Source organism: Phyllostomus discolor, chromosome 5 (genome assembly GCF_004126475.2).
Source record: "Phyllostomus discolor isolate MPI-MPIP mPhyDis1 chromosome 5, mPhyDis1.pri.v3, whole genome shotgun sequence".
Taxonomy (NCBI): domain Eukaryota; kingdom Metazoa; phylum Chordata; class Mammalia; order Chiroptera; family Phyllostomidae; genus Phyllostomus; species Phyllostomus discolor.
This window is the reverse complement of record NC_040907.2, coordinates 20,630,318-20,646,129: the sequence shown is the minus strand read 5'-3', so window position 1 is coordinate 20,646,129 and position 15,812 is coordinate 20,630,318. Positions and strand designations below refer to the sequence as shown.

The 15,812-nt window shown below is 51.5% G+C and overlaps 1 protein-coding gene across 3 annotated transcripts; it reads right to left on the bottom strand.

Moving 5' to 3' along the window:
- Positions 1-969: 969 nt before the first annotated feature.
- TXLNA (taxilin alpha) lies at positions 970-15,646 on the bottom strand. 3 transcript variants are annotated; one of them, XM_036025694.1, is made up of 11 exons: positions 15,503-15,646; positions 14,749-15,007; positions 13,838-14,179; positions 12,301-12,392; positions 9,572-9,742; positions 7,762-7,956; positions 5,800-5,919; positions 5,478-5,552; positions 4,799-4,891; positions 4,340-4,435; positions 970-3,659 (listed from the first exon to the last, which is right to left on the bottom strand). In XM_036025694.1, exons 2-11 carry the CDS (start codon positions 14,924-14,926, stop codon positions 3,333-3,335), a joined length of 1,689 nt encoding a protein of 562 aa, XP_035881587.1. In that variant the 5' UTR covers positions 14,927-15,007; positions 15,503-15,646; the 3' UTR covers positions 970-3,332. The 3 variants fall into 3 exon arrangements, with proteins under 3 accessions (XP_035881587.1, XP_028367370.1, XP_035881588.1); XM_028511569.2 differs by having other exon boundaries at positions 14,749-14,958; XM_036025695.1 differs by lacking the exon at positions 15,503-15,646 and having other exon boundaries at positions 13,838-14,176; positions 14,749-15,279.
- Positions 15,647-15,812: the final 166 nt, after the last annotated feature.

Sequence of the window (15,812 nt, the reverse complement as noted above, 5' to 3'; positions counted from 1 at the left end):
GGGACAAGTTTTGACTGAGTAAAAATCACCTCTGGCCTCTGGTGCTCCTACATACTTGAGTGACATGCCAACTTTGCTGAGGGCTCCACTCAGGCGGCTCCAGGGAACCCTGGGCTGCAGGGAGGGAGGGCAGGTCGGCAGATGTGGCACAGCCAGAGGCCTGGCAGCAGGTCCAACAAATCAGTGATGACTGGATGGATCCAGAAGCACCAAATGGCCACAAAAGTCAGGAGAGAAACAATAAGGCAACAGACTTTTTTATTTAATGTGGTTTAAAATACATCAAAATCAAATCCCTGGCTGTTGTGAATATGAGACAAAATGAGACAAAAAAAAAAAAAAAGCTGTCAGCACAGCTTCAAACAAATCTGGGAGGTCAAGTTGGGCCAGGAGGGAAGCAGTTATAGGGACAGATGGCAGCACCCCTCCCCCAGGCAGGTGCCTGGCTGTCCCCAGGGTGACCCTCTGTGCTGTGCACGGTGGGAAGGCTAGGCAGCAGCTGGAGAATCAGCTGGGCGGGCCTCAGCCCTTCCCGACAGACACCAGGGCAGCCCCACTGGCCTCTTGGTCAGCCCTCAGCAGGGCCACCATGATGGGGTGGAAGAGGGAACATAACCATCTTCACAGACATAACATTCTCTTACAGAAAAGTGCCTGAGCCTGGCCTGTGGTCCAAAAACCTCACAGAATACAAACACAAATTAAAAAAAAAAAAGTGCTGCGACCTCTCTCAGAATCTGGTGCACATGGACCTCTCAGCCGACACGGTGCTCAACACAAATCACTCAGCAGAGCCAAGGGCTCTGGACCGTGAGCCTCACCTGCTGTGGGCCCCTGGAGGAAAAGCTAGAAGTCTAAGAAACCAGTACAGCTCTTGGTCCTAAAACTGAGGTCATGTGCATGGGACCCACCCCAGTGAGGAAGGCACTGGCCTTCAGAGAGGCCACCTCCCCTGCATCTGGCCCAGGCTCCTGGCTGGCATGGGTAGCACCCAGGTACCTGGGCTGACTTTGGAAAGCAGAGCAAGCAGAGCAGCTGTAGTGATTAAGATTTGGTCAATGGCGTTAGAGGAATGGGGTCCCCACCCATGCCTGGCCAGGATGCCCAGAGCTGAGAGCAAAGGTGCTATCTATCCTGCCTGAGGCCTATTATTTCTGACCTGGGAAGCCCAGGTGGGGCTGCCTTGCTCACTGTGGCTCCGCAAAGCCAGACTTGGTTTCAGAGGGCTGCTGTGCTGAGTTCCCACCCCACCACCCTGGGCTCCAACAGCCCCTGCCCCACTAACCCCCACAGGCTTTAAGAGGTAGCTGAAATAGGCAGGGAATCACGTGGGCCACCGCAGGCCTACCTGATCTTGAAAGGGGGCAGGAGGGAGCTTCTGCCTCTTCCATAGCTCAGCAAACCCCATATGGGGCTGTGGCTCTTGTGCACCTCAGCCTGGCAGAGGCCGGGGGACGGAGCCTTACTGGAACAGGAAGAGGCATGGGCAGGGACCATTCTAGACACAGGCATTTCAGAGGGGAAGAAGACCTTAGGAAACACTTCTCTCTCCACAGGAGAGCAGTATCTTAGCCAGGGATGGTAAACAGGTCTCAGCACTTATACTGGCTGCTGAGCAAACCATCAGAAATGAGGAAATACCAGGAATGAGCGGGAAATACTCCACAGCAGGTTAGTGGCACTACTATGGGGGCAGAGAAGAAATGGTGTACCTTGCATTTGCGGTCTCTGGTCTAAGCCAGAACATGGTTTAGGAGTACTTAACACTCTTCACGAACCTACTTTATGAGGGATTTGAGGGCTGAAAGAGTGGGCTAGTTGTGGAAGGTGAAAGGGCATGTATGAAAATGGAGGTGGGGTGTAGCACCCCGAACCCAGCAGAGCCTTGCTTCCTGACCCAACACTATGCTGCTCCAGAAAACTGCTCTATTCAGAGACTGGGTGATATCCAAGGCAAGTGTGCAACCAGCAGAACTTCCAGAGTGCAGAGTAACATGGAAGGGGTGGGGATTTGGGGGGGGGAGAACTGACACAAATATCTGCAGCCATTTTGTGGATTTCTGGGGTTCAGTCAATTGCTGAGTCTCATTCTTACCCATCGGTTGTCAGACGGGAGCTGGGGCTCCCACCCAAGAAGTGGGGTGTCAAGGACACACCTCAGATCTTATTCCTTGGACAACAGAACCAGAGCAAACCTCAAGGCCTGCACACTGGGGCGGGGGCAGGAAGCAGAAACAGACCCACAGAGCCAGCCGGGACAGCTGGCCCCTGGGGCTCAGCAACTGCTGCACGGAGACAGCGGTGGTGGGAGCTGGCGATGGCCCTCCAGGACTGAGACCCACAGGGACGCTTGTGGTAAAACCATCAGAAGCCCTTTCCTTTCTCTTGCTACAGTTTGATTCCATCAGATGGGAAACCTAAGCACCAACACGACAGAGGTGCCAGGTGGGTGGGGAGGGTGGGGGTCACCAGAGGCCAGGAACCCAGGCACCACTGATAGAGCACTTCTCCCTCCAAAGGTCCTCAACACACACACTGCCACGTGCAACAGAAACAAAAACCAAAAAACCTTCAGAAAGAATCCTTTGGGTGATCTCTTGTCAACCATTTGTGCAGGCTAGAGGCACCTGTGAATGATAAGGCTACTGAGAAGCATCATTGGCCTGGTCCTGACACTGCCACAGGGCAGGAGAAGAGGTGCCCAGGGGGCTCCCTACCAGCCCACCATCCCGCACAGAAACGTTCTCCAGGTCCCTGTCCTGGGCAGGAAAGTGGTTTGATCACCAGCTCTGAGTGCCCCGCCAAGGTTCTGCCTGGGGACCCCCTCCAGGTTAAGAACAGCAAAGGAGCTTCCAGGGGAGCTAGGAGAGCCAGAGCTGCCCAAGCCCCGCTAACGAGAGAAACACGGCCAAGGCCTAGGTGTGTCACTTGTTATGATCCCTGAAGGGCAGGGAGGGAGGGGTCTGAGCCTCAACTCAGGCAGGGAAATGTTCAAGTCACTTGTCCTGCCAGGTCACTGCGAAGGCAACTACAGATGACAGCTCCACTTTAAGACTCTTCAGCTCACAGAAGAGCCATGTGTTCATCTGTACACACCCCACCTCCAATGCAAGCCTATTTTACACTTACAGATATAAATGCATGAGGCCTTGCACGTGTCCTATGTACGTAAAACTGACCCACAAAATTCAAAACTGCAAAGTGTCAGATGCCAGTGAGGTCAGAGTGCCCTGGGCCTCAGCACTGAACTGCTTAGCAGTGGGAGCGTTGCACAGGACAGGCCTGGCTGGGTTGCTCACACCCTTCCCAGCATGCCCCCGGGGCCAGGCTCCCTAGGCGGTGGTGGAGGCGGGCTCCTGGGGCCCTGTTTGGCCTGATGCTTCTCTGCTTGGTGCTCCAGGGCAGCAAGGAGCTTCTGTGGCTCCTGGGGAGCTAGGTGCTTGGGCCCCGGACCCCTCACCACCCTGCTCCTTGGAGGCAGTGGCAGCCTCTGGCCTTTGTTCAGGGCTGTTGTCGGTGAGGGGGCCCTGACCGCCAGCACTCAGGTCCTGGACCCTCTTGTTCAGGTCATTGCGCTCTGTCTGCAGCGCCCGGCACAGCTTCTCCAGCCGCTGGATTTTCACCTGCAGGCCCTCCAGCTCTTTGTCCCGGAGTGTTTTCTAGGGAGAAAAGGGGGCCTGCCATCAACCCTCCACCTGACACTGCCACTTGGTAGAAAACATTCACACTTTAACAACGCTGGGAACAGACTGGAGTCCAAAGCTGGCTCCTTTCAAGTAAACAGCCCTGGTTTACGCCAAGACCCAGCTGTCAGTTGAGGACAGTGTGGTGTAGGGGAGGGGCATGGCTTAGAGACAATGTATTTCTCCATTTATCCACCAAATGATCTTGGCAAAGTATTTGGCTTTTGAATCTATCTCTTTATCTGTTAAACTTGTCTACTGACACCAACCTTGCAGGTCTGCAGGGAAGGTTCAATAAAGGGCGTATCGAAGACATTCAGCAGGTCTGGCCGCAGTAGCTGCCCCAGCACTGAGTTACTCTCCTACATCCCAAGCCACAAAGCCAAGTGACCAGGGCCACTGCATACACACTACATGCATCATCGGCACCCCTCGTTTCCCCGGCTCCTTTATTCCCTTCTTCAGTTTATTTTTTTGCTTCCACCGTAGGCTTGTCACTGGCCTCACCTGGGGAAAGCTGGCCGCGCCCTAGACCTGGACAAATGTACCTGGCCCCACCTCATGCTAGCTGCATCACTCACCTAGAACTACAGAAAACAGCCCAACACTCGGTGACCGCAACCCCCACCCCTGGCTGCAGGGTGCACGCGGCTCACCTCTTCAGCCATCTCCAGCAGGGCCTTGTTGCTGCTCTCCCACCGGGACCGGTACATGGTCGTTTCTTTCTCCAGCTTCTTGATCTTCTTAGTCATCTGGGTTATGTGACAGACAGAGGAAATGGTCAGGGTGCAAGACTATCTGTATCTGTGTCCCCAAGGTGGGGAATGGTCCCATGAGGGCAGGCAAGGCATTACAGGACAGTCAGTGCTTTCTGTGCCACCTCAGGACCTCTCAAGTTCAATGTCCACCGCTCCTAACAGGAAATGATGAGAGTCCCTCCTCCAGGAAAACCTGGAAGGTGCACATACCACCAACACTTCCTTGACAGGGGCCCAAGGCTGTGACCCCTCCTCCGCCCCTCCCTTGGCCCCAATCACATGGTGGCTGTGAGGTCCCCCATCCTGAAGGACACTGTCTGTGCCCCTGTAGCCACACCCAGCCTGGGCCAGTGTTACCTTTTCCATTTCCTGTTTGAATGTTGTGAACACCTCACTGCTTTTGGAAAGAGTATTCTGGAACTCTTCAAACTTCTCCGTGTATAGGGCAAGCTGGGTAAGAAAGAAGCCCACAGGTAAGACCGAACTTCCCCTGTGGGCACTATCAACAGACTCAGGCCCACCCTTGGCCCTCTGACCCAACAGTTCTACTAAGACACCGTCTTCCTTTACAGAAGCCTAGAAAGGAGAATTTGGGGTGACATGTTTTGCCTCTATGTTTGTTTTCTTGTTTTGTTTTCTCTTTTTCTTTCTTTCTTTCCTTCCTTCCTTTTTTTCTTTTAAAAGAGTAAAGTTTTTATTTACTTTCTAAGAAAGGAGGGGGGCATGGTGTGGAGAGATGTACCAGCCTATGTTTGTTTTCAAATGTTTTTTCTGGAATTAAGTATAATTTATAGAATTAAAAACCACCATCTGTCTCCACCTCCTCAAAAGCAGCACAACACTTTTGACTAGGAATGAAGTCCTTTGAGCTCACCCAGCCAACACACAGGTGCTGGGTGGGTCCAGAGGGAACAAACACTCAGTAATGTCACACAGCAATCAAGGCAGTCCTAGAATGAGGGTCCCGTTTTGCTCCCCCAGGATGGGGCCCAGTGAGGGGAACTTGGGGGCACAGGGTCAGGATACACAGTCTCACCTGCTGCTTTAGGTGGGTCTCCTGTTGCTTCATCAGCTCGCACATTCTCTGGGACTCCACTGCCTCTTTGAGGAGCTATTTCCGAGACAGGACATCAGACCCTGTCAGAAGCCTCAAGAGACTCTGTGGTGTGTGCATGCATGCGTGCGTGTTGCCATACACATCAGAACCCACGGAGGCTTCCTGCTCTGACTGGTATCTGAGGAAGCAGTGCCCTGATCTGGCCAGGCAGCAACCTTTCCCATATAAACTTGACTATGAGCTAAGTCAGAACCCAGCCCACCTCTTCCAAGACCCCCCAGTCCCAGGGCCTGAGCCTCACAAAATCCTTCTCCCGCTGGTGCCTCTCCTCTGCCTCCTTCAGCATCTCCTGGGCCTGCTGGAGCTTGGCGTCCACCAGCTGCTGCTGCAGGTCCTTGTGTTTGAAGACTTTGTCGATATGCTGCAGGAAAGCATGGCGGGAGGGTCCACCTGTCAGGAGCTCCCTTTCTCAGGGAGGCCCAGCGGCTGCAGATGTCCCGCCCAGCCTTCCGTCTCAATCCGATGTGCTGGACTCCCGTGTGTACCGCAGGGTGAGGGCCCCAAGTCCCTGGAGAGTCTGCTTCCCAACCTCACTTTATTTCTCTTCCACTGAGTCAGTCCTGGGTGAGCACAGGGGTTTGTGGATGAAATCAGCTCCCAGGAAGCCAAGCAAAAAATATTTAAATTGCTAGTCCCAAGAAAGATCAATCCATCGGCTGACAACCCTCACTTTTGTAGCCTAACTCCCTTGAAAGTGGGGAAAAAAGGGCAAAAATGACACCCTTGCTGACACAACAGCTCAGCTCCACTGGCAGAGCTCTGCTCTACCTATAGGCAAAGACCTGCTATCTTGGGCAATGGCTGTCCGAACTACAGGAGCAGCCCTGGGAACTGGGACAAGGTGAGAGAACAGAGAGAGGGCAAAGGTGGTGGACCTGAGTGTTACTTCAAAGGTGAAAGCAACTGAAAAGCGGGATGTGGGGATTTTATGTATGTTTTGAATCAGAAGAGAAGGTGGCTTGGGCACGTGTCCAGTTTGGGACACAATGAATTTCAGTAGCCTGTGATCTGAAGTCCAGAGGCTCAGAGGGGGCAGGACGGCAGGGCCTGATTCTGACTGGGCGTGGGGTGTAAATGAGGAGCACAGGGCCTGGGCTGCTATACGTCTACCTCTGCAGGCAGGCCCAAGTCTTATTGTTTGCCTTGGGGTGAGTGGGGGTGGGCAGTGGCAGGAGAGGAAGGGAGTCCTCAGGTTCTTGAAGTAGGTGCCTCTCTACGTGGTGGCTCAGGAAACCTCCACGTCTCTCAGTGCTAAGGGACAAGAACCAGACCAACTCCTCTCAAACCAAATGCATCACAAGCAGCCTTGTTCCCAGAGCACAAAGTATAGGAAAAGACGGGGTGGGTCAGGGGACGCCCCTCCAGGCCCTGCACACAGTGACTGCCACACTGGACTGGGAGCACAAGAAGGCAGGGTCTTGCCTAGCCCACTTATCACCTATTTGTCACCACACCCCCAGGGCCTAAGCAGCGGCCTAGTCCAGAGCTGTAAGGTAGCTGCCAGTTTCCCTTTTCATGACAAGGAAACAGAGGCCCAGAACAGACCAGTGATCGTCACGTGGGGACCAAAGAGAACGATTCAAGTGCCCTGAGAAGCAGCCAATGCCAGCCAAGGCAGTGACATCCTGCCCTTTCTGGGGACAGGGGCAGCAGAGCAGCAAGAGATCAAGAGGATGTAGCCTTTGGAGTTGACCACTGACCACAGGTCCTGTTCCTCTCCTGTGATTTCAAAATCGAAACAATTCTGAAAACTAAAATTGTCAAAAGTTGGCAGACAAACCTGACCTGTACCTCTGTACAGCTAATTATGATCAAGGTGCATGCACTCTGAAATTGCATAAACATTAATGTGTCTGATTTGGGGGTGCTGCCACAAGTAAGGCCTGGCTGGGGTTGTGCTGTGTGATACAGAGAACATGAGCGTACCTCCATCCCGACACTAGAACAGTTCTAATTCTACGAGACACTTGGCCCTACCATTCAGGACAGACACTGTGGATCTGTACTCCTGTGGCTGCGGGCCACTCTCTTTTCCTGACCTAAATTCCTTGTCTACACAAGGATGTACAATACTGCTCCCCCGCAAGGAAGGAGGAGGAAGAGCGGGAGAATGGAAGGAAGCCTGGAGAGCGCTGTCCCAGCGCCCGCCACACACCCAGAACCTCCCACTCCCCTGGCTATGGCGGCAGTCCGCACACCTCACCTCCTCTCGCAGCTCATACTGTTCAATCAGCTTCTTGAGCCTCTCAGCCAGCTCCATGTTCTCCTGGCGCAGCTTGGAATTGCGCTCATTGTGCTGCTCCATCTGCAGCTGAATGTCATTCAGTGTCACCTGGAAGTGGGAGGTCACCTCCTTGCGTTTCTCCTCCTCCTCCCGGGCCCGCTGCACACCTTCTTCCTGAGAAGAGAATTCAGCCCTTGCTCCATCATCTATTGCTCCCCAGCCCCCAGCCTTATAAGGCTCCCCTGACTAGCCCAGAATGATCTCTGTCAATAGCCCTCCCTGCTCTCAAGTGAGGAGTAGCCAGGCTCCAAGATGTCATGCAATGGGGCTCCTAATGGACCCTTCTGTATCTCAGGTGATGTGCACTGAGACACTCTCTCTCTAGAAAAATGCAGACAGACATACAACTGCCCTTCTAAAGAACTTTGGATCTCCTAAAGCCTGTTCTTCCGGACCTATTAAGTAGTCACATTTTAACGCACTTTCATCTTTGACCCCCTCCACCCGCAACCAAGTAGGTAAGATTCAGTAATACCCAGGGTTGACGAGGCTGTGCAGAATAGGCACCCAGACACTGTTAGTGGGAAGGCAACCTGGGGAAATCTATTAAAATTTAAAATTTGTACACTCTTTGACCCAGACACTTTACTGCTGAGATTTATCCTATAGCTAAAATCTATATACTTAGCCAGGCACATATGTAACAAGAACTTTCACTGTAGCTCTCCATATTTAATACAGAAAATGAAAACAACCTAAAATACCTAAACTAGGACACTTAAGAAATATAATATATCCATACAACAGTGTTGTTAAAAAGAATGGGCCAGCCCTATATAAACTGACATGGGGAGAGAAAGCATTGTGTCAAGTGAGGACACAGCAGAGAACATGGAACAATACATGGACAATATTCTCATTTTAAAAACTATGTAAGATTTTATTTGTAGACAGGAAAGTGAAAAGGTTGCACTTCAACTTATACATTAGTAGGTTTACATTCCAGTGCTTTCTGCTGGGCACTGGGGTTTGGGACGGTGGGTGGCTATTATTTTGATTTGTTGCGCTTCTGTCACCTTTGAACCCCTTACATCAAATTTGTATTAAAATTGTAACGTTTTAAAAGGCAAGGAAAGCAAGCTGCAGAACACCATATATTCCTGATCCAAATTGTATGAGAAATATATAAAAGGATATATGCACGTAAATGAACTGGAGATCATGGCAGTGACCAGGCTTTAACCAGAGTGACCCCACACTAGAACAGGTTGAGGGACCCACATTCCTGACTGGCCAACTTTGGAAGAAGAGCTGTGGGCTGGCGCTGGACCCCAGCTTACCTGGGGACTGTGATGGAACAGAAAACTCCTGAAGGCCTGCACTTTGGGTTCTCTTTGCTCCTTAGCCCCCCCTTTTAAGGTTTTATTTATTTATTTTCAGAGAGAGGGGAAGGGAGGGAGAAGAGTGGGAGAAAAACATCGCTCTGTTGCCCAACTGAGGACCCAGCTCTCGACCCAGACATGTGCCCTGGCCAGGGACCGAACTAGCAATCTTTTGGTTCGCAAGCCAGCACTTAATCCACTGAGCCACACCAGCCAGAGCTGCTCCTTAGCCTTTATCTTACCTAATACAAGTACACATCATATGGTTAAGTAGTTCTTGCTAAGGTAGGGCATTACTAGGGAAACCTATTTCTGCACTGAAAGCCTGTGCTAGTTTTTAAGAGGAAAGCCACCAAAGATAAGTGGAAATCAAGGTAACCAGCTGATGTGGGGCCCAGGCAGCCTACCTTGAGGGAACGGTTGTGGCGCTGCAACTCCCGGCATAGGCTTTCGAGCTTGCTACGGGCCAGGATGGCCTTGCTGTGCTCGCCGCGCAGGTGGTCCTTCTCCTGTACCAGCTGGCTCTGCTTCTTTTGCAGGAGCTTCATCTGCTTCTGAGAGTTCCGGTGCTCCTCCAGCTGGGGACAGGAGGGCAGGTAAGTAAGTGCCCAGTAAGGCTCTCCCCATGGCTATCCAGGGTCTCCTGAGCTGACCTGACCATCTCCCCTGACTCCAGAGGTGCTCCACATGCTCCTCACAATAATCAAAGGGCCCCTTACCTCAAGGGTACAGAGATGGACACTGAGACAAGGCCAGCAGACTCCGTTTTCCTCCCAGCCCTGACCCCAGGGACAAAGCTCTCAGGGCTCTCAGACCATTACATACCCCAACTCTGGAGACACTCAGGCCCTCGGATGAGACCACCTGCTAGCTGTGTTCAACAGACCCCAAGACTTTTAGCACTGGTGCACCATTTCTTTCCTCAACACGACTCCTATTATCATCTCAGCCTTTTCACTCATTATCAACAGACAATCCGTCTGACTACCTGGCCTCACAGTCCTTAACCTCCCCTTAGGCCTCATCCTCTCCCAGCTTAGCTCCATCTCCCGTGAGCCTGTTCGTGCTGTACAGTAGACAGAATGTGGCTCAAATGTGCAATTATAGCTGCCTAGTGGGCACATTAAAAAAAGTAAAAAGTGAAATTAACTTTAATATCTAAATATTATAATTTCAAGTTGTAATCAATGTAAAAAATTTTGATACATCTTACAGCCTTCCTTTTCCTTAGGTCTGTTAAACCCGATGCGTATTTAACGCTGACAGCACATCTGGGAATGCGGACCAGCCACATTCCAGTCGGCCACTGCCTCAGCTCCCAGAATCATACTCACCTCCAGGATCTCACCCTAAGCCAGCACCGCCCCTATCTTCCCAGCCCATCTGCTCGGATCACTATCTCTGGTCCCAAAAGATCTACTGCCCTAATGGACCTTTAATCCACTGACTCAACCAACGTTTCACTTGCCTTTATTTTCATTTTCTTTAAACATTTATTTATTTTTCAGAAAGGGGTGGATGGGGAGGCAAGAAAGAGAGGGAGAAAAACATCGATGGGTTGCTTCTTACAAGCCCTGAACCAGAGACCTGGCCCACAACCCAGGCACGTTCCCAGACCGGAAATCGAACTGGTGACCTTTTGCTTTGCAGGAAGATGCCCAACCCACTGAGCCATGCTGGCTATGGCCTTCCACTTTCCTTTAAATAATCACCTACCTTCTCACCCAGCTTAGATTCCTTAAGCCCTCAATTCGTTCGTCCCTCTTCTCCAGAAAAATCCCAAACCTAGCATATCAACTTCCTGCTTAACCGGCACTGAAGCTTACCCTGCTTACCCTGAAGCAGCACTTGCTTAAAGAATCTCACTTTAAAATTCACGCCCACCACTGCCCCTGGTTTGCCTAGCAGCTCTACTACATTTCTCATATTATTCACATTCTTATAGACAACTATTTCATCCTTCTCTTCAAATCTCCCCAGCCCCGGCTAAAACGATCATTTCCATCCCCCTGAGGACACAGAAGCAACCAGGGAAGCAGGCGCACAAGCTCCACACCTGCCAGCCCACCTACACCTTGTCCTCTTGTCATGAGGACCCTGCCCTGCCTTTCACCACAGAGAACCCCTCTCCTGGTGCAACGGACCCCATCTCCTCTCATCTCCTCTAGAACATCATTCTAGCAACTCACTTCCTCCTCTTCTGCCACCACTGATCTTTCCATGGCTGGATCATTCTGAAACAGTGGTATCTTTTTCATATCCTTTGCTTTATTTAAGCATCATAATAACCCATCGGGAAGGTATGATTCCCCCCATTTTATAGATGAGAAAAGTTCCTTACAGGAGAATTCCAGCTACTAAATGTGAATGGAATGACAGAAGTTAAAATTAAGTAATTAGGCAATAACCTTCAGTGGATGAATCTGTTAATTCAAACTCTGATGGGGAACAACTACACTGTTTTTCCAGCGATCCACCCACAAAGAACTCTTGTCAAAAAACTTGAACCTGATTTGGATCAAGCTTCTAGAGCTAACTTCCTCTTTAAGGAGGTAAACGGACAAGTGAAATGCCACCACAAAGCAAGAAAGGAGGGTACTCTACAGGACAACTGATCTGCCATAAGTCAATGTTGTAGGAAAAAGAGCAAGGCAATAAGATGAAAACTGCTTTGGAGTAAAGAGGGAAAAAAATGTCATAACAACCCAACATAATACATGGACCTCCTTTGGAGTCTGACTGGGTCAAACTTGACTTTTTTAAACTGGGGAAATTTAACTATAGATTGGGTGTTAAGAGAATATTACATGATTAATTCTATTAAGTGTGATGATGGCACTGGGCATTTCCATATTTGGGGGAGAGGCATACTGAAGAACACAGGGGAGGGGTGACATGGTATCTGGGACTCAGGCAAGCAGCTAGGTCTCTACCAATGGAATGTGAAATTTCTCCTCTTACTGTCAGCCAGGAAGAGGCTGGCTGGGACTTGACCCTCGAGTTAGATGAGGAAAAGGCTCAAAGCAGTTGAATGGAAATCAAGCCACCCACCTGCCCTTGTACCCTCAACCCCATGCTGGGTGGTGTGCTGACTTCCCAAGGCAGATATGGTGCAAGGAGAAGGGGGAGAACTGACCAGTTCAGCATACTTCTTGCACAGAGCTGCCAGCTTCTCCTCTGGGGTACTCAGCGTGTTCAACGTCTGCATCAGTAATGTAATCTCCTTTCCTGCAAAGTACAGGGAGCAAAGGCATGTATCACGTACCCCCTTCTCTGGGAGTGCCTTCCAGGCCTGGGCCAATATTCTTCCACCTTGAGATAGTCCTCCCCTATCAATAGTTTATATTTGCTTGTTGAACTGGCTGCCTTCCCTGCTGGTCTGTGTGCTCCCTGAAGGCTGAGAACAACTTCATTCTGCCTATCACTGTAGCCCGCTGCTGCCCCTAGTGCCCATCACAGAGGACATGCTCAACAACACACTAAATGAATGACTGAATCTCTGTGGAATCTCCCTGGTGAGCACCAGAAATGGGAGGGGGGGGGGGGGAAACCCTGCCTGCTCTGCCAACAGGTTTACTAAGTGTCCCACCTGTGAATTCACCACTACTGTTCAATGCAAGGAAGGTCCTTCAGTAAGAGGAAGAATGCAAAAAGGAGTAAGTCTCCTTTAGAACGTATCAACAGAGGTAGCCAAACAGGGAACTTTCAAATGAACATACCTTCCAATATTTAACCCTAAAGTTAGAAACAAACAAACAAAAAAACTTTCTTTAACTTAGTATGACGGGGTGGGTGAGCAGGCACTAAGGCATGGGTACAATACCACCTAACTTTGATTCTTTAATACGCACTGGCCCCCTACCTCCACCCTTACCCAAATGACTTCACCCACTGCCTGTGCCTGAGCCACATTCTTCCTTCCCCAGAGGGCCACATACATGGCACAGCACCAGGCTTCTGAAGTGGCAACCCTGGGAGGGAAGAGATCATCAGCGTGGAGACTGCAAATCACCGGCACATAGGCCAAATCCACCCACAGATGGGTTTTGTTTGGCTCCTAGCACATCAGTTGCCAACTGTTAAAAATCTAGAAATTGCATGTAACTTTGGCTTTTCTAAAAAAAAAAATAAATGTAACTTTGGCTTTTCTAAAAAAAATAAAAAAAAAAAAAGGAAGGCTGTTTAGACTAAACCTGCAGGTTTGCATGCTATCGATTTGCTGGGACCAAGTACCAGTCAACCCTTTGGATGACTCTCTTGGCTAGCCTGGCTTATCTGAGTTTTCAACCCTGGTCTAGTCTACTTCTCTTACTGCAGAGAAGTGGCAACTAAGGACCAGGGAGGAGAAAGGCCTCGTTCAAGGTTGCACAGGTTAGAAATGGTGCTAGCTGGCTGGCGAAAGAGTCTGCCAGGCCCCCTGCTTTCTGTTTTCTCAAGACAGCGGGTTGGATTTTGGTTCTCACTTGCTCCCAAGGCCAGAAGCCATTGTGCAGTGAACATACACATCTCTGTCCCCAGCCCCACGCCCTGGCTATGATTATTAAACCAGTGGGATACACTGCTCTGGGAAACAGGGTTTCCTGCGAATCCTAGCAGAGCAGGCCAGCTCAAGGAGTGTCAAGTCCAAACTCCCTCCCCTCATCCGCCTTGTTAAGTAGTGGCCCTCTGCTCACCCAGACCCTTGGCTTTCTTCTTCTCCTGTGACCTTCGGTGGTCTCGGTCTCCCATCTCATCGCTTGCCCGGATCTCGTTTGTGCCTGGCTCCCCCTTGGAGGTCTCCTTCTCACCATTGACCACTGGAGTCTCTGGCTCAGGCTCCCCATTCCTTGTGGCATAGGTCCGGGACTTCTCTGCATCTTCGAGTTCAGCAGGCTCACCCTGTGCGCTATCCTCACCTGGGCCACCCTGATTGTTGTCCACGCAGTATGTACTCAGGATATCTTCCAGCTGGCGGCTCAGCTCCTCAGAGACATCACGGAGGGCCCCAGACTGAGCAGTTTTGGCTTGTGCTACTACTGCAGGAGAGGATGAGGGGCAGAGCATGAAATAAGATGGTTATACCACTGGTAGAGGTTTTTCAGGCCCCAACTTACTGGTTTGGTTTAACTGTCACCTAATTTTGTAGAGCCTCAGTTTATTTACCCATAAAACGACATGACTATTTCCCACGACCACCCAACCATGTTTGAGTATAAAAGAAACCAAGTAGGTAAAGCATCCAGCATGGAGAGATGGTGTGTAGCAGGACCTCATTGTCTAGCCAACCACCTTCTCCTCCCCAGGAAAGTAATTTCTCGATATTAAAAAAGTTCCAGAAATGCCTCAAGTCTAAAGAGTAGTTACCCACTGTTGCACGAGGTGTTTCTAATCTGGACTTCCAGTTTGGTGTTAAATAGTGGTGACTGCCACCCTATTTAATTCTGTCATCCCTAGGACACGGTGGGGATCTCACACTCAGCACTGTGGTCCCCTCATTCTGTATTTCCTTCTTTCTGGGTAAAAACGGCCCTCTAACTCCAGGAGCTAGACCGGTGCACCACAAACTCCTCCCCCTGGCCGCTGGAAAAGCAGAGCTGGCACACACCCTCGGTATTCCCCGGGGCCTGGCTGGTGGAACCTTCAGCTTCTGTCGCAGAGGCCGACTGGCTCGGCAGCCCCGGGCCTCCCCCTGTTCCTGCTTCCGCTTGCCCCGGGTTGCTTTTTGGGTTGGAAGTGTTGCCTGATTGTTTGGCAGCCCCATTCTTTTTGTCTTGGTTCTTCATTGTGGTTTGCAATGTCAGGTGAGCAGCAGATCCTATAGAAACAAGCACTCTCGCTGTTTTCCAGACTTCGAAATTCTCAGCCTGGAAAAGAAATCCCGATACCGGATGCACGAAGCTTCTTAAAACAAACTGGCCGGGCTTCCCCGGAGGGAACCAAGGGTTCTCCCGGTCTCTGGCGGGTCAGGGGAGTCCGGTGTGCCCTGGCAGGTTTTCGGGGAGCTGCTCCACGAGCGGAGGAGGAAAGGCCTCCTTTTTCCTGCAGCCTCTTCCCGGCACAATGCGGCCCCCTCAGAATCCGCTAAGCTTGGGATTGGCTCGCGGCCGGTGACTGACGTGGCGGAACGCTCGCTTCCCGGTCCCTCCCCCGCCTCCCGGGTTCCACGTGGGACCCCCCCCCCCCCCGCACCTTCGCGCGCACAGCCACCTACGCTCCGCGCGCCCTCCCACCGCGGGCACCGCCCGCCCTCCGGCCGCCCGCGCATGCGCACAAACCTCAGCCCTGCCCCCCCGGCCTGAGCCCTCGCGTAGAATCTGTGTGATTCTCCCTACTGGGCGAAAGCGCTGAGGAATACAGACCCACTGATAGCCTTGTCCCTCTAGCCTTCGGGGTACGGACCCCACCACCGACGTCCTGAAGGCTTCGCCCGCTCTGGTCTCGCACCGGAAACCCTGGGTAACCGCTGCCGGCAGAGCCGCCTGCTTCCCGCAGCCAATCAATAGTCTGCGCTCGCGCGGGGCTTGACGGGAAAGATGAAGCGGAGCGGCCTCTGAAGCAGACGAGTTGGAAAGGAGGGGAGGGGAAAGGACTACACGTCCCGCCACGCACCAGGGATGAACTCCAATTCCCAAAATGCAGTAGAAAGGGCTTTAGGTCCAGGAGCCGGAT

Coding starts and splice junctions, on each gene's coding strand:
- TXLNA (XM_036025694.1), bottom strand. CDS start 14,926: ATGAAGAACCAAGACAAAAAGAATGGGGCTGCCAAACAATCAGGCAAC. Junction 9,743..12,300: donor GCAAGAAGTATGCTGAACTG/GTCAGTTCTCCC, acceptor TCCTGTCCCCAG/CTGGAGGAGCACCGGAACTC. Junction 3,660..4,339: donor TGCTGGAGATGGCTGAAGAG/GTGAGCCGCGTG, acceptor TTTTCTCCCTAG/AAAACACTCCGGGACAAAGA.